At 42.0% G+C, this 16619-nt stretch overlaps 1 protein-coding gene across 9 annotated transcripts in view; it reads right to left on the bottom strand.

Annotated features, from left to right (window-relative positions):
* htt (huntingtin) overlaps positions 1–16619 on the bottom strand; it is a 244085-nt gene that overhangs the window by 87053 nt on the left and 140413 nt on the right. For all 9 annotated transcript variants that reach the window (XM_060834685.1, XM_060834714.1, XM_060834704.1 and 6 more), the window contains exons 27-30: positions 15549–15676; positions 6149–6259; positions 2751–2828; positions 1522–1745 (exon numbers count right to left, since the gene is read on the bottom strand). In XM_060834685.1, the coding sequence (XP_060690668.1) occupies positions 1522–1745; positions 2751–2828; positions 6149–6259; positions 15549–15676 (541 nt within the window). The remainder of the gene's footprint in view (positions 1–1521; positions 1746–2750; positions 2829–6148; positions 6260–15548; positions 15677–16619) is intronic.

Raw genomic sequence — 16619 nt, 5'->3', positions numbered from 1 at the left:
GAGAAGCCTTATTCTCTCCCAAGTTACACTTTTGTCCTTGAATTTTTTTTTAAATCCCTTTGGATTCTCCTTAACCCTATTTGCCAAAGCTATCCCATGTCTTGTTTTGGCCCTCCTGATTTCCCTCAGAATATAAAGGCAGTAGGAGTATACTTCAAAGGATTCACTCGATCTTTCCCGTCTATACCTGACATAAGCTCCCTTCTTTTTCTTAATCAAAGTCTCAATTTCTCTAGTCATCCAGCATTTCCTCCACCAACCAGCCTTTCCTGTGTCTGGACTCTCATCAGCTTATTTCTAAAGCTGCCCATTTTCCAGCTGTCCCTTTATCTAAGAACATCTGACTCCAATCAGCTTTTGAAAGTTCTTAAGTAAAAACAAGGACTGCAGATGCTGGAAACCAGAGGTTTCTTGCCTAATACCGTCAAAATTAGCCTTCCACCAATTTAGAACTTCAGCTTTTAGATCTGGGCTATCCTTTTCCATCAGTATTTTAAACTAATAGAATTTTGGTTGCTGGGCCCAAAGTGCTCCCTCACCGACTCCTCAGTCACCTGCCCGGCCTTTTCGCCCCCAAGAATTGGTAAAATTTTGCACCCTCTCTTGGAGGAACATCCATATACTGAATCAGAAAATTTTCTTGTGCACACTGAACAAATTCCTCTTCATATAAACCCTCAACACTATGGCAGTCACGGTCTATGTTTGGAAAGTTAAAATCTCCTACCATAACCACCCTATTATTCTTACAGATAGCTGAAATCTCCTTACAAATTTGTTTCTCGATTTCCCGCTGACTATTAGGGTGTCTACAATACAATCCCAATAAGGTGATCATCCCTTTCTTATTTCTCAGTTCCACCCAAATAACTTCCCTGGATGTATTTCTGGGAATGTCCTCCCTAAGTACAGCTGTAACACTGTCCCTTATCAAAAAGGCCACTCACCCTCCTCTCTGGTCTCCCTTTCTATTCTTCCTGTAGCATTTGTATTAAGCTGCCAGTCCTGTCCATCCTAAGCCATGTTTCTGTAATTGCTACGATGTCCCAGTTCCATGTTCCTAACCACACCTTGTGTTCATCTGCCTTCCATGTTAGTCATCCTGCATTCAAATAAATGCAGTTTAATTTATCAGTCCTACCTTATTCTCTGCTTTGTCCCTGTCTGCCTGTCCTGACTGTTTGACTTGCTTCTTTTCTCAACTGTACCAGTCTCAGATTGAACTCTTCCCTCACGATTTCCCTGGGTCACACCTCCCCACCTGTTTAAGTCCTCCTGAGCAACTCTAGCAAGTCTCCCTGCCAGTATATTAGTCCCCTTCAAATTCAGGTGTAATCCATCCTTCTTATACAGGTATTCTTCACAAGTACTTCGTAATTTTCATGAATTCTACCACCCCTCTAGATATCTTTTTTATAATATGGAAATCAGAACTGCACATAGCATCTGTCAAACGTAGATTTATGCAAAACCTGCATAGAGGTTTGATCACTTTGCTGCACAATCGATACAATGCCTCACCCAGATGTGTCCTGCTCAGGTTCAGCTTGGACCATGTTCCTTAGACTGGCATCAGCTAGCGCCTGGGTGAAGTGGGTATATGGTGCCATGAAACAGTAGTGGTATAGACCTGGCCGCAAATTGGAAGAGCCCAAGCGCTGCACCTTTCCTTGAGATTTGTTGGGATTGGAAGAAGAGCCATCGTATTGTGATGCTAGATTTGTTCCAAACAGCGTCTTCAACAACTGAGATCAAAGATTTCAGTATTAAACACATACAAATGAGAACCACAAAAAAGACAAGAACGTTGAACAATGAGAAAAAAGCACATTAGTATAGGGGACAGAAAGAGTACAGGTTGATTATTTAAGGTTCAAAATTACCCTGATTGGGATTTATTTCTTTCATTTTCATACCAAGGTCTGGTGTTTTATTTGAGGCGCAGTGGTCACTGGTGTAAGAGTACACAAGTCAACAAGATTTTTTTTTTTATTCATTCACAGATGTGGGGGCTGCAGGTTGGGCCAGCAGATATTATCCATCTCTTGTTTTAATTTAAACAAATCTGAATATTAATGAAAAATAGGTTGTTTTCTGTCAAAGTTTTACATCTTTCATCATCAGGATAGGCACACAAATGTCAAAAATCAAAGGTAAGAATAATTCATATTGCATGAGAAAAGGGGTACTGAATTTGAGCAGTCTGGTTCTGATTGGTTGAGATGCTGTGATGGCCAATGCAAAGAAACTACTCTTCCCCATGTCTGTTTATACAAAAAAAAGTGCAATGTCTGGACATATCCCTTTTGCCTGGAAAGGAACAATCTCTGCATGTGAATATATATGCAGCTTCTAAAGAATGCAAATCAGCTAAAATAAGACAGACTGATGTGAAACTGGTTAATTCTGAGCAATTCTTAGCACAATTGGGATTATTCAATAAGTGTTACCTAATCATGGAAACATGTCTAACACCAAGCATAGAGTTGTCGTTATGCGAGATGTTTGGGATAAGAGTGGGTGAGGTAGAGAACATTTCATCTTGTAAAAGAACAGGAATATTTGAATCAAAGGGTTAGAGGGGCAAGAGACCAGGTGTTTAGGTTGTACCATCCAAACTACTAGGCAATAACACCACCAATATTATAGAGAAGGAAAAAAAAACAAAGCAGAACGCAGTCAGTGAAAGAAATTTCCTGCCACATAAACATGCTGTGCAATTCATACAATTCATACAGAAACATGCTTACCTGCTGTACACAGACAGTGGCTGCCATTGGTTCCCTGCAAAAACAGGACTTCAGGTAGCCAAGGATCTCTTCCACACACTGAAATTAGATTTGAAGAAATATTAAGTATTAGACCAGTTTCAGTGACCGCAGATTGTGAGAATGTTAAAAACACACATGTAGCATGGAGTTCATTTTATTAATACAGTTAAAACATAGCTGTCACATCTGTAAGTGTATCAGTTAAAATTGTATTTGATATGTAACACAACAGCAAAGCTTAATGGATAAGCTCAAAACGAATCTTCAAGTTCTACACAAGTCACATAGTCAAAGAAATGAAGAAAAGGCCTGATTCAACCGAAGGAAAGATCTTTTGTTTAAATGGTATTACAGACTGGGAGGCAACTAGCAAAAACTGTAAAACTGCTACATGCAATGAAGTAGCAATGAAATGAGATGAGAGTATATGAATCCTCTTCAGCAGCCACTGTTGACAAATAAGCAGATGATCGATGGATAACCTGTCTTAAGCTTCAAGGAGTGTAAAGAGTGAAAAAAGCATGAGAAGTCCCACCCACCTCTATTTTCAACTATTAGCACAACCTTCTCCCTCTGCTCTCCAGTGCAATTTAACTGCACTTCAGGAGAAATTGGTGGAAGTAATGATTTTAGATCTTCTGAACACATTTGATCAAAAACATCACCCTATTTTAATCCCATTTACTAGCACTTACTCAACAGCCAACAGTACAGCACAGGAACAGACCCTCAGCACACCATGTCTGTGCCAACCATGATGCTGTTCTAAACTAATCCCATCTGCCTCACATGATCTGTATCCCTCTGTTCATGCATCTACCTAATCTAAATAGTTCTTAAATGTTATGAGGGTTTCTGTCTCCACCATTTTATAGACAGGTCTGTTCCAGACAAATCAATGCTCCCTTTTCATTTTCCCTCCACCAAGGGAGGGGGTTGATTAGCTCACTTGGCTGGACAGCTGGTTTGCAATACAGTGAGACAACAGTGTAAGTACAATTCTTGCACCCATTGGTTACCATGAAGGATTCTCCTTCTCAAATCATACCTCTCACCCAAGACATTGTGCCCCTCAGGTTAAAGAATCAACAATTATGTCTGCCTATCTTTCTCTCACACTCACACTCAGTCTCTGGTCTGGTAAGACTGTGGCAACTTTACCTTTACCATCAAGAGGAAAAGTTCCTTCATATCTAGTCTATTTGATGATCCTCAATTTTATACAGCTTAATCACATCCCCAGTTTCCTCTGTTCCAGACAGACAGACAGACAGACAGAGTCTCCCTTCATAACAAACTCTCCAGCTCAGGCTGCATCTTGGTAAATCTCCTGTACAACCTCTCCAGTGCAATCACATCTCCCTCCCTCCTCTCCCACACCCCCCCCCCATAAAGTGGATTCCAGAACTGCCACATTATGTTCGCTTTGACTTAACCAACATTTTATACAGTTTATTCCATTTTAAACTCTTAACTCACAAAGACAAGTTTCCCACATGCCTTCTTCACCACTCCATGTACCTGTCCCACTACCTAAAGGGACAGCAGCATGCATACCAAGGTCTCTCTGATCCTCAGTGCTCTGGAACCTACTCTTGTCTTTTTGCCCTCCCCAAGTGCATCACCTCACACTTATCCAGAATGAATTACAGCCCATCTGATGAGCCCGTTGATATATTCCTGTAATCTAAGGCTGTCCTCCTCACTATTTATTACACCACAAATTTCTGTATTGGATTCTCTTGTACAGCCTGCTACGAACTGGCTTAAAAAGCTCTCTGAGGTGCATTTTAAGAATACTGAGCAACCCAGTTTGCTCCTCTCTCAACCATGTCTCAGTGGCAACTAGGATATCATACCCCATATTTTAATTTGTGCTCTTAACCCATGGGCATTGTTCATCAGATTCCAAATACCATTCAATCTTGCCAAACTACCTTGTGCTTTATTTGGCCTATAATTTCTATGCATTCCTGACTCACTCCAATTTTGGTAATTTTCTTGTTGACCGGATGTGACAAGCATTATGTCACAAAGATCAATGTCAGAGTTTTAAATTTAGAATTTGTACAGGTTGGGTGAAGGAAAGCAAAATAAGATTACCAAATTTGTTGATGACACAGAGATAGAAAGTATCTTATTAGGAGGACATAAGGTTCCAAAGAGACATAGATAGCCTAAGTAATTGAATATACATCTGGTAAATGGAGTATAATATGAAAAAAGTTAACTTGTCCATTTTGGCAAGAATAAAAATGGAACAAATGGTGAGAGATTGCTCAGTTCAAGGATGCAGATGAATCTGGAAGTCCAAGCACAGTACTGCAAAAATCTGGGATGAAAATACAGCATGCAGCTAGGAAAGTTAATAGAATGTTAATAGAATTGTTTATGGCATGACAAATTTAATACAAAATATGTAGTTATACATGACACTGGTAAGACCACATCTGAGTACTTTGTACAATATTGGTCTACTTCTGTATGGATGGCTATAAATCCAATGGAAGCAAACTAGAGGTGGTTTGCTGGATTAATACTGTAAAGGGCAAATGGTCATAGGAGGATAAGTTGGCAGGTGTGTGTGGAAAGAATGTTTCCTCTTGTGGGAGATACAAGACTGAGGATGAATATTTAAAAAAATAAAAGTGCACCCATTCAAGGCAGCGATGAGATTTTCTTTCCTCAAAGCTGTAAGTCTTTGAAATGCTCTTCCTCAAAAGGCAGTAGAAGCAGAGTCTGAAACATTTTAAATCATAGTAATTAAGGTCTTGATAAACGAGACAGGATAATGTTTATCAGACATCAGTGAGAATGCAAATAATCAGCTAAATAGGTTTCTTATTGAGTGGAGTAGGTCAAAGAGCTGAACAGCCTACTCCAGCTCAATTCTCGGCTGGCACGCATCACGGTTCACCACCTCAATCACTCCATGTGGTAGCAAGCACCACATTACTACTACTCCCTGGGGGAATAAAGCTTCTCCTGATTTCTTATTGGAACTTTTCATTATATATCTCCCACTTTTGATCTCTACACAAGTGGAAACATCTTAAGTCAAACCTTTCAAAACCCACTGTAACTTCAAAGAGCTCTATTAGGTCACTCCCTAGCTTCCCTTTTTAAAGCAAAAGAAAAGCTTCAAATTGTTCAATTAATCCCATTAAGTAAAAGCCTTCAGTTGTACATAGATCTTAGAAATAAGAGCAGACCATTCTGTCCTTTGAGTCTGATGCTGCGTCTAAATCCATTCTTGGAAATCGTTTCTGCACTCTCTTCACGGTCTCTATATACAGAGATCAGGCGAATACAGTAAGACCATCTATAACCAAGGTTCATTGCAGCGGTAACAACTTATCTACAGAAAACAGGATTACCTTCCCAATGTCCGGCAATGTTGCAATTTCAAGAAGCTGAGATAAAACATCCAAAGCCCCTCGCAAGAAGCTGCCAAACTTCTCGTTATTGTTCTGAAGGTCCAGAGTAACCTGAAGGGGGAGAAAATGAAATACATATAATTGGACTATAAAAGTGGAGAGATTTTTTTTGAAAATAAGGTAATGTATTTTGAGTTCAAAGTCAATAACCAGAGAGTTTAAAGTAATTTACTAGTTTCACTTATAACTCAAAGCTGGTGAACAGATGGAATCTGACATTGTCAGTGCAGGGTGAATTTCAAGCCCGCTCAGGTTGGAATGGTTTTAGTACTACGCTGTGCATTGCCTGCTGCTCACTCTTGGATAAACCCGAACATGATCTTGCATTACAGAGCTTATAAATAATAAACAGCAGCCCTGGGATAAGACTGGAACTTGCAAATGCAGCTTCAACTGTATACCTAAAATAAACAAAAAAATCCCAACACAGTCATGCTTGGGAAAGGAAACCTTTTTCAAACTGAAATCCCTAGACACTGAAGCATTTAATAGTGGATACCAATGGATTAGTGTTCACCAACTAACCTTTTCTGCATTTCTTCACTACTCCAATGTTACTTTGGTTGCTTCTTCCTGTTACTTCCTTTTGAGTAGCTGCATCACATTTGTGAATGTAAGATCAGGAGGCCCCTAAAGAGCATGAATGTCCATAGGACACTGTCAGCAGAGTGTCAGGAGTTAAGGGCATCCTGGGTTGCTGCCAGCATATTTCGAAATGCTTCAATTTGCCTCTCGAACCTGCTCTACTAATCGATAAACTCGGGCTGATCAGTTTGTATTTCAAATTCCACATTCTCACCTATTCCGAATAAATTTATATTCCTTACCTAATAAGAATCTACCTTTCTCTAATTTAAAGCTATTCAGTGGCCCCACCTCCACCACCTTCTCAAGTACAACTCAGAAACTGCACAATAGTTTTTCTCATCTGTCATAAAAAGGCAACCTACAATTTTTAAACGCTGCTGCCTACTTTGACTCAGCAACAAGAGGAAACATCATTTTCACATCCACCATGTCAAGACCATCCACGATCTTATACACTTCAATCAAGTCACCCCCCATTCTATAAACTCCAGTGGCAGCAACCCCCACATTGTTCAACAGTTCTTTATAAAAGGTAACTCACTCATTCTAAATATCAATCTAGTAAATCTGTTCTGAACCACCTCCAAAGCATTTACATCAGTCCTTAAAAAAGGTGATCAAAACTGCACAAGTTATTTGAAGGTATCAGAGTCCTGTATAGTTGAAATAAAACATTTTTACTTTAATTTTCAACTGTCTTGTATAAAAAGGGTAACAAACCATTAGCTTTCTTCTTAATTCCATGCTGTACTTGCGTACAAACAATTAGGATAACTAGATCCCTCAGCAGCTCAGATTTCTGCAGTCAGTCATAGGAACACAGCACGGAAACAGACCGATCAGCCCAACACGTCCATGCCAACCAGATATCCTAACTTAATCTAGTTCCATTTGCCAGCACTTTGCTCATATACCTCTAAAACGGTCCTATTCATATACCCATCTAGATGCCATTTAAATGTTTTAATTATCCCAGTCTCCACCACTGTCTCTGGCAGCTCATTAGATTCACACAAAACCCTTTGCATGAAGAAGTTGCCCCTTAGGTCCCTTTTAAATTTTTCCCTTCACACCTTAAACCATAAAAAGGACACAACAGGAACTAGGGAGAGATCAGGACTCCTCAAAGATCAGTAAGGCAGCCTGTGTGTGGAACCACGGGAGATGGTAGAGATATTAAACAAGTATTTTGCATCAGTACTTACTGTGGAGAAGGACACTGAAGATACAATGTGGGGAAATACATAGTCACAACTTGACTCTATATTAGAGATGGTGCTGGCTGTCTTAAAACGCATAATGGTGGTAACTTTCCAGGACCTGATCAGGATCACAACTCTGAGGAAAGTGATTGCTGGGCCTCTTGCTGAGACATTTGTATCATCGATAGTCACAGATGAGGTGCTGGAAGACTGGAGGTTGGTTAAATGTGGCGCCACTATTTAAGGAAGGTGGTAAGGACAAGCCAGGAAACTACAGACCAGTGAGCCAGACGTGGGTGGTGGGCAAGTTGGAGGGAATCCTGAAGGACGAGTTCTACATATATTTGGATAGGCAAGGACCGGTTAAGGATCGTCAACGGATCGTCAACGTGGCTTTGTGCGTGGGAAATCAGGTCTCACAAACTTAATTGAGAGTTTTGAAGAAGTGAAAAAGAGGACTGCTAAGGGGAGAGAGGTGGATGTGATCTATACAGATTTTAGTAAAACCTTCAACAAGGTTCCTCATGGTAGACTGATTAGCAAGGTTAGATCACACTGAATCCAGGGAAAACTAGCCTTTGGATACAGAACTGGCTTGAAGCTAGAAGGCAGAGGGTGGTACTGGTGGGTTGCTTTTCAGACTGGAGGCCTGTGATCAGTGGTGTGCCACAAGGATTGAACATAGAACGTTACAGCGCAGTATAGACCCTTCAGCCCTCAATGTTGCGCTGACCTGAGAAACCAATCTGAAGCCCATCTCACCTACACTATTCCATTATCATCCATGTGTTTATCCAATGACTATTAAATGTCGTTCAAGTTGGCGAGTCTACCACTGTTGCAGGCAAGGCATTCCACACACTTATTACTCTGACATCTGTCCTATCCCTTTCATCCCTCAATTTAAAGCAATGTCTCCTTGAGCCAGCCATCATCACCATCAGCAGTAAAAGGCTCTCACTGTCCAATCTATCCAATCCTTTGATCATCCTGTATGGCTCTGTTAAGTCACCTCTCAGCCTCTGACGAAAACAGCCTCAAGTCTCAGCCTTTCTTCACAAGATCTTCCCTACATACCAAGCAACATCCCAGTAAATCTCCTCTGCATCCTTTCCAGTGCTTCCACATCCTTCCTATCATGCAGTGACCAGAACTGTACGCAATATTCCAAATGTGGCTGCACCAGAGTTTTGCACAGCTGCAGCATGACCTCATGGCTCCGAAACTCAAACCCTCTGTCAATAAAAGCTAACACACCATATGTCTTCTTAACAACCCTATCAACCTGGGTGGCAACTTTCAGGGATCTATGTACATGGACACCGCGATCTCTGCTCATCCACACTAACAAGCATCTTACCATTCGCCCGGTACTCTCTATTCCTGTTACTCCTTCCAAAGTGAATCATCTCACACTTTTCCGCATTAAACTCCCATTTGCCACTCTCAGCTCAGCTCTACAGCTGATGTATGTCTCTCTGCAACATTCTTCAGCATTGTTCACAACTCCACAGACTGAGTGTCATCAGCAAGTTTACTAACCCATCCTTCTACATGCTCTTCCAGGTTATTTATAAAAATGACAAACAGCAGTACACCACTAGTAAGTGAACTCCACAATGAACATTTCCCATCAATCACCACCCTCTCTTCTTTCAGCTAGCCAAACCACAAAATCACCTTCAGTCCAATGCCTCCATGTGGGGAACCTTATCAAATGCCTTCGTGAAATCCACATACCACTACATTAACCACTTTACCCTCATCCACATGTTTGGGCACCTTCTCAAAGAACTCAAGGTTTGAGAGTAGGGACCTATCCTTCACAAAACTGTGCTTACGATCCCTAATCAAATAATCTAGAAAGGAATAACATATCTTCTCTCTTATAATCCTTTCCAACACTTGACCCACAATCGAAGTAAGGTTCACTGGTCTATAATTACCAGGGTTGTCTCTACTCCTTCTTGAAGCAGACATTTGCTATCCACTGGTGAGGATGCAGTGCCGGGTCTACTGCTTTTCATCATTTATATAAATTATTTGGATGTGAACATACAGGAGGTATAGTTGCTAACTTTGCAGATGGCACAAAATTGGAGGGGTCGTTGACAGCGAAGGTGGTTACCTCAGAGAACAATGAGATCTTGATAAGATGGGTCAATGAGTGGCAGATGGAGTTTAATTTAGATAAGTGGGAGATGCTGCTTTTTGGAAAAGGCAAAACAGAGCAGGACTTATACACTTAACGGTAAGGACCTGGGGAGTGTTGCTGAACAAAGAGAATCATAAGGGGCATGGATAGGGTAAATAGACACGGTATTTTCTCTGGTTTGGGAGAGTTCAGAACTAGAGGGTATAGGTTTCATTCTCAGTCAAGTTTCATTCTCTGCTTTTTTTTTCTTGCTGCCAAAGTAAACTTCGTCACATTACTCTCCAACTGCCAGATCTTTTGCCCACTCATCCACGAATGCCTTACATCCTAGAAACATTAAAAATAGAAGGGCCATTCAGCCTTTCAAGCCTGCTTTGCCATTCAGTATGATCCTAGCTGATCATTCCACTCGGTATCCTATGATCCCTATAGCCCTGAGAATAATATCTAATGCTTTATTGAAAACGTGCAATGTTTTGCCTCAACTGCTTTCTGTGACACAGAATTCCACAGGCTCACTATTCTGGGTGAAGAAGTTTTTCATCTCCATTCAACATGACCTGCCCCATATCCTTCAACTGTGACCCCTCATTCTGGACTCCCCAATCATCAACATCTTTCTTGTGCTTGACCTGTTTGGTTCTGTTAGAATTTGATAGGCTTCATTCTTCTAAACATCTAATTAATCCAGTTTTTCCTTGTATGTTATCCTGCCATTATCAGGAATCAGTATAACAAACCTTTAGTGAACTCCCTCCAAAGACAAAGCATTCTCAGATCAGGAAGGCAAAACTGTGCATAATACTCCAGGTGGGGCCTCACCAATTGAAACAAGACATCCCCGCTCCTGTACTCGAAACATCGTGCTCTGAAGGCCAACACACTATTTGTACCCTTCACAGTCTACTACACCCACATGCTTACTATCAGTAACTGGTGTACGAGGACAGTCTGCTCTCATTGCACCTTCCCCATCAATCTCTAGAACTATAATGATCCACCTTCCCGTTTACGTTCCTACTTAAATTTGCAGGCAGTACAAAGCAAACTCCCATTCCTTTGCTACCCTCATCTAAGGTCATTGACATAAATATAAAAAAAGTTGATATCCTCAAGGAGAAAAACACCAACTTAGGCATTCCTTGGTTTTTGTCAGCCAACGAATCTTCTATGCACGCTAATACTTTAGTCTTAGATCATGAACTCCTACTTTACGCTATAATCGTTCACGTGGAACCTTGTCAAATGACTTTGAAAAAAACATCTACAAGACACCCCAAACTTAGTTCACAGCACATGCTCCTCTTTCAAAGAACTCCAATAAATAGGCTTTTGCAAAATTACTGCCCAGCCACTGAGTAATCTTGGAATTATGTATGTTGAGCATAACGGAGGAAAAGAAAATATGACATTTTGTCAACATATTTTGTCTTACATTTATCAGGACATTTGCAAGATAACTAACATTACATTTTTATACTGTGGAGAAGGGTGCTGATTGGTACAGGCATTGCCATAGAGAATACCCGAGTAAGAATGACAGTTAACTGTCAGGTTTGGTTTAAATTTCAGCTAGGTATGTTGACTCCGATTGGTCACGGCTTTGCCCCGAGAAGTGAACCAGAGAATAGCTGTCACCGATTAGATTAGATTACCTATAGTGTGGAAACAGACCCTTTGGCCCAACCAGTCCACACTGACGCTGCGAAGAGTAACCCACCCAGACCCATTTCCCTCTGACGAATGCACCGAACACGATGGACAATTTAGCATGGCCAATTCACCTGACCTGCACAGCTTTGGACTGTGGGAGGAATCCGGAGCACCCGGAGGAAACCCACGCAGACACGGGGAGAATGTGCAAACTCCACACAGTCACTCGAGGCTGGAATCAAACCTGGGACCCTGGTGCTGTGGGGCAGCAGTGTTAACCAGTGAGCCACCGTGCCATATTCTCTTAAGTTAAATTGGCTATTCTCAAACACGTATTTAACACTACTTTGAGAATTACCTGTAGAATCAGCTTTCAAGTAGACGTTACAATTCCTGGTAACTCCAATCAGAGTCTTTCACTAATGATTTTAAATCTACGATCGATAATTATTCACCCACCTGCGAAAAAGGGCATTTGGAAAAGTCAAGGAGTAGAAGCTGCTCTGGTAGAGTCAAGGGTAGAGGGGTGCGAGAAAAGCACAGCAGGTCTGTCAGCATGCGAGATGCCAGAAAATAGACGTTTCGGGCAAATGCCCTTCATCAGGAAGGGCTCATTCCTGTTGAAGGGCTCCTGCCCGCAACATCGATTTTCTGGCTCCTCAGATGCTGCCTGGCCTGCTGTGCTTTTCTAGCACCACTTTAACCTTGACTCTGTCCTTCGGCATCTGCAGTCCTCACCTTTTGCCGAGCTGCTCTTATAGAACATAGAACATAGAACATAGAAGGATACAGCGCAGTACAGGCCCTTCGGCCCTCGATGTTGCGCCGACCGAGTCCTACCTAACCTATACTAGCCCAATAACTTCCAAATGCCTATCCAATGCCCGCTTAAATGAACATAAAGAAGGAGAGTTCACCACTGATACGGGCAGGGCATTCCATGAACTCACAACCCGCTGTGTGAAGAATCTACCCCTAACATCTGTCCTATACCTACCACCCCTTAATTTAAAGCTATGTCCCCTAGTAACACCTGACTCCATTAGCGGTAAAAGGTTCTTAGTATCTACCCTATCTAAACCCCTAATCATCTTATACACTTCTATCAGATCTCCCCTAAACCTTCTCTTCTCCAATGAGAACAGCCCCAAGTGCCTCAGCCTTTCCTCATACGATCTTCCTACCATTCCAGGCAACATCCTGGTAAACCTCCTCTGCACTCGTTCTAAAGCTTCCACATCCTTCCTATAGTATGGCGACCAAAACTGCACACAATACTCCAGATGAGGCCTCACCAGAGTCTTATACAACTGCAACATGACCTCAGGACTCCGGAACTCAATTCCTCTGCCAATAAAGCCCAGTACACCATATGCCTTCCTCACAGCACTATTTACCTGGGTGGCAACTTTCAGAGATCTGTGTACATAGACACCAAGATCCCTCTGCTCATCCACACTACCAAGTAGCCTACCATTAGCCCAGTAATCCATCATCTTGTTATTCCTACCAAAGTGAACGACTTCGCACTTAGCTACATTGAATTCCATTTGCCACATTTCCGCCCAGCTCTGCAACTTATCTATATCCCGCTGTAACCTACCACTTCCTTCCTCACTATCCACAACTCCACCGACTTTCGTGTCATCCGCAAACTTGCTTACCCAGCTTTCAAGTCCTTCCTCTAGATCATTTATAAAGATAACAAAAAGCAATGGTCCCAAAACAGATCCTTGTGGTACACCGCTAGTAACTGCGCTCCAAGATGAACATAATCCATCAACTACTACCCTCTGTCTCCTTCCAGCCAGCCAATTCCTAATCCAAACCTCTAATGTATCCTCAATGCCATACCTCCGAAGTTTTAGCATTAGCCTACCATGGGGAACCTTATCGAACGCCTTACTAAAATCCATATACACAACATCTACTGCTTTACCCTCATCCACCTCCTTAATCACCTGCTCAAAGAACTCAATAAGGTTTGTGAGGCACGACCTGCCCTTCACAAAACCATGCTGGCTATCCCTGATCACGTTATTCCTACCCAGATGTTCATAAATCTTATCCCTTACCATTCTCTCTAAGACTTTGCCCACCACTGAAGTCAGACTCACTGGCCTATAGTTACTAGGGCTATCCCTACTCCCTTTCTTGAACAATGGGACCACATTCGCTATCCTCCAATCCTCTGGTACTATTCCCGTTGACAATGACGACATAAAAATCCAGGCCAATGGCTCTGCTATCTCCTCCCTAGCTTCCCATAGGATCCTGGGGTAAATGCCATCAGGCCCAGGAGACTTATCTATATTCATCCTTTCCAATATTCCCAAAACCTCTTCCCTGCATATTTCCAGGGCATCCATTCTAATTATTTGTGATTCCATATTCACATCAGCAACAGTGTCCTGTTCCTGAGTGAATACTGATGAAAAGTACTGATTTAATGTCTCTCCAATCTCCTCCGCCTCCACACACAACTTCCCACTACTATCCTTGACTGGACCGATACCTACCCTAGTCATCCTTTTATTCTTGACATACCTATAGAAAGCCTTTGGGTTTTCCCTAATCCTACCAGCTAAAGACTTTTCATGTCCCCTTCTCGCTTTTCTTAGCTCCCTCTTTAGCTCCTTCCTGGCTACCTTATAACTCTCAATTGCCCCTACTGAACCTTCACGCCTCATCTTTACATATGCCGCCTTCTTCCCTTTCACAAGGGACTCCAATTCCTTACTAAACCACGGCTGCCTCACAAGGCCCTTTACACCATGCCTGACTGGTACATACCTATCGAGGACACGCAGTAGCTGCTCCTTGAACAATCCCCACATCTCATTAGTGTTCTTCTCTTGAAGCCTGTTTTTCCAATCCACACAACCTAAGTCATGCCTCACTGCATCATAATTTCCCTGCCCCCAGCTATAGCTCTTGCCCTGCGGCGCACGATTATCCCTCTCCATCACTAAAGTAAAAGTCACCGAGTTGTGGTCACTGTCCCCGAAGTGCTCACCTACCTCCAAGTCTAACACCTGGCCTGGTTCATTACCTAGAACCAAATCCAATATAGCCTCCCCTCTTGTTGGCCTGTCGACATATTGTGTCAGGAAACCCTCCTGCACACATTGTACAAACACCGACCCATCTAATGAACTCGAGCTATAGCTCTCCCAGTCAATATCTGGGAAGTTAAAGACACCTGACATAGTCACAACAAACCATTTGTCTTCCTTCTGGTATTATGTGTTAAATCAACTCAGCCTTATCTGATCCCAAAAGAACAATACAGACTTTTTCCAACTGTTCTTCATAACTGAAGCTCCTTTTCCTGATATCATCCTGGCTCTCTAAGGCTTGAGAAGCAAAGCACAGATTTTCCACAATATCAAAGTGTTGCTTTAGGAATTCAACCACTGCCATGTCTATTTTTGCTTTGGACATTTAAAGCTCATACAAAAATATTTACTCCCATTCCAAATAGGATTCGAATTGGACATGAAACAATAACACTGTTTCGAACTCCACAGATGCTACAAGACCTGAGATTTTCAGGCACTTCATTTTTATTCCTGATTTCCAACATCAACTGTATTTGACTTTTATAAAAATAAGGGTATCAATCATACCCAGAATAGACAAACAGGCCAGCAGAACCTTCGCGGACACTAAATTACTTGTTATGTGAAATTACATTAGGAGTAGGAGCGGTGGGGGTAAAACAATCCATTTGTATTGGTACCTTGTAGTTTGCATACGTTGCCTTCAAGACATCATGCAACTTCAGATACGGAGGCAGGTGATAAAAACTGCCAAGCGAGGTGGACTTGCTTGTTGGTGCAGCTCCAACAGCATCTGTAGGCCTGGCAGCTGCAAACAGAATAAATAACACAGAAAAACACTAAGCAAACATTTTTTAAAATCCATCTCCTGGTCATAGCAGGAGAACCAAACAGCAGAGGACACTTTGGTTTTAAAGACAGCCTTTTTTCCCATTTAATCATGGGAACTGGGTGTCACTAGCTTGATAGCATTTATTGACATCTCCAATGCCCTGGAAGAGGTGGTAGCGAGCTATAATTTGTAATCACTGCAGCCCCAGGGGCTTAGAGAAACCCACATTGCAGTCAGGAAGAGACTTCCAGGACTGTGACCAAGCTACTGCAAAGAAATGGTCATAGTTAGGATGCTATGTGGTTTGGAGGGGAATCTGTAGCAAGTGATATCCACTTGCATCTAAGTGCCCTTTTTTTTTCTAGGTGGTATAGGTCGCAGGTTTCAAAGGTGCTGTTGATGGAGCCTGCACAGCATCGTGCAGATAATACTAACTGCTACCACTGTCTGTCAGTGATACAAGAAGTGAATATATAAAGTAGTGAACGGCATGTTAATCAAGTGGTATAATGTGTAATGGATGATAAACTTTTGGACTCTTACTGCAGCTGCACACATCCAGGCAAGTGAAGAGTATTCCATCACGCTCCTGACTTGTGCCTTGTTGGTAGTGGACAGAAATTGGAGAGATTGGAGGCAAATTACTCACCAGAGAAGTGCACAACCTCCATCTGTAGCCATAATATTTTCTGGCTAATCCAGCTTATGGTAACCCCCAGGATGTTGATCATGGGGCCCTCAGCAATGATAATGCAATTGAACAAATATGGGCAATGGTTTGATTCTCTCTTGCAGATACAGTTATGACCACAACTACCAATTCAGAGTACCCCAGGACCTGTTCTCTACAGAAAACCCAACTTCTCTCAAGTCTGCCCTGAATCTCACTGCCCGTTCCAATCACGTCTCCATGTTTCCT

Source organism: Hemiscyllium ocellatum, chromosome 2 (assembly GCF_020745735.1).
Source record: "Hemiscyllium ocellatum isolate sHemOce1 chromosome 2, sHemOce1.pat.X.cur, whole genome shotgun sequence".
Classification (NCBI taxonomy): Eukaryota; Metazoa; Chordata; class Chondrichthyes; order Orectolobiformes; family Hemiscylliidae; genus Hemiscyllium; species Hemiscyllium ocellatum.
The sequence above is the reverse complement of the archived record's forward strand: the minus strand, read 5'-3'. Positions and strand labels throughout refer to the sequence as shown.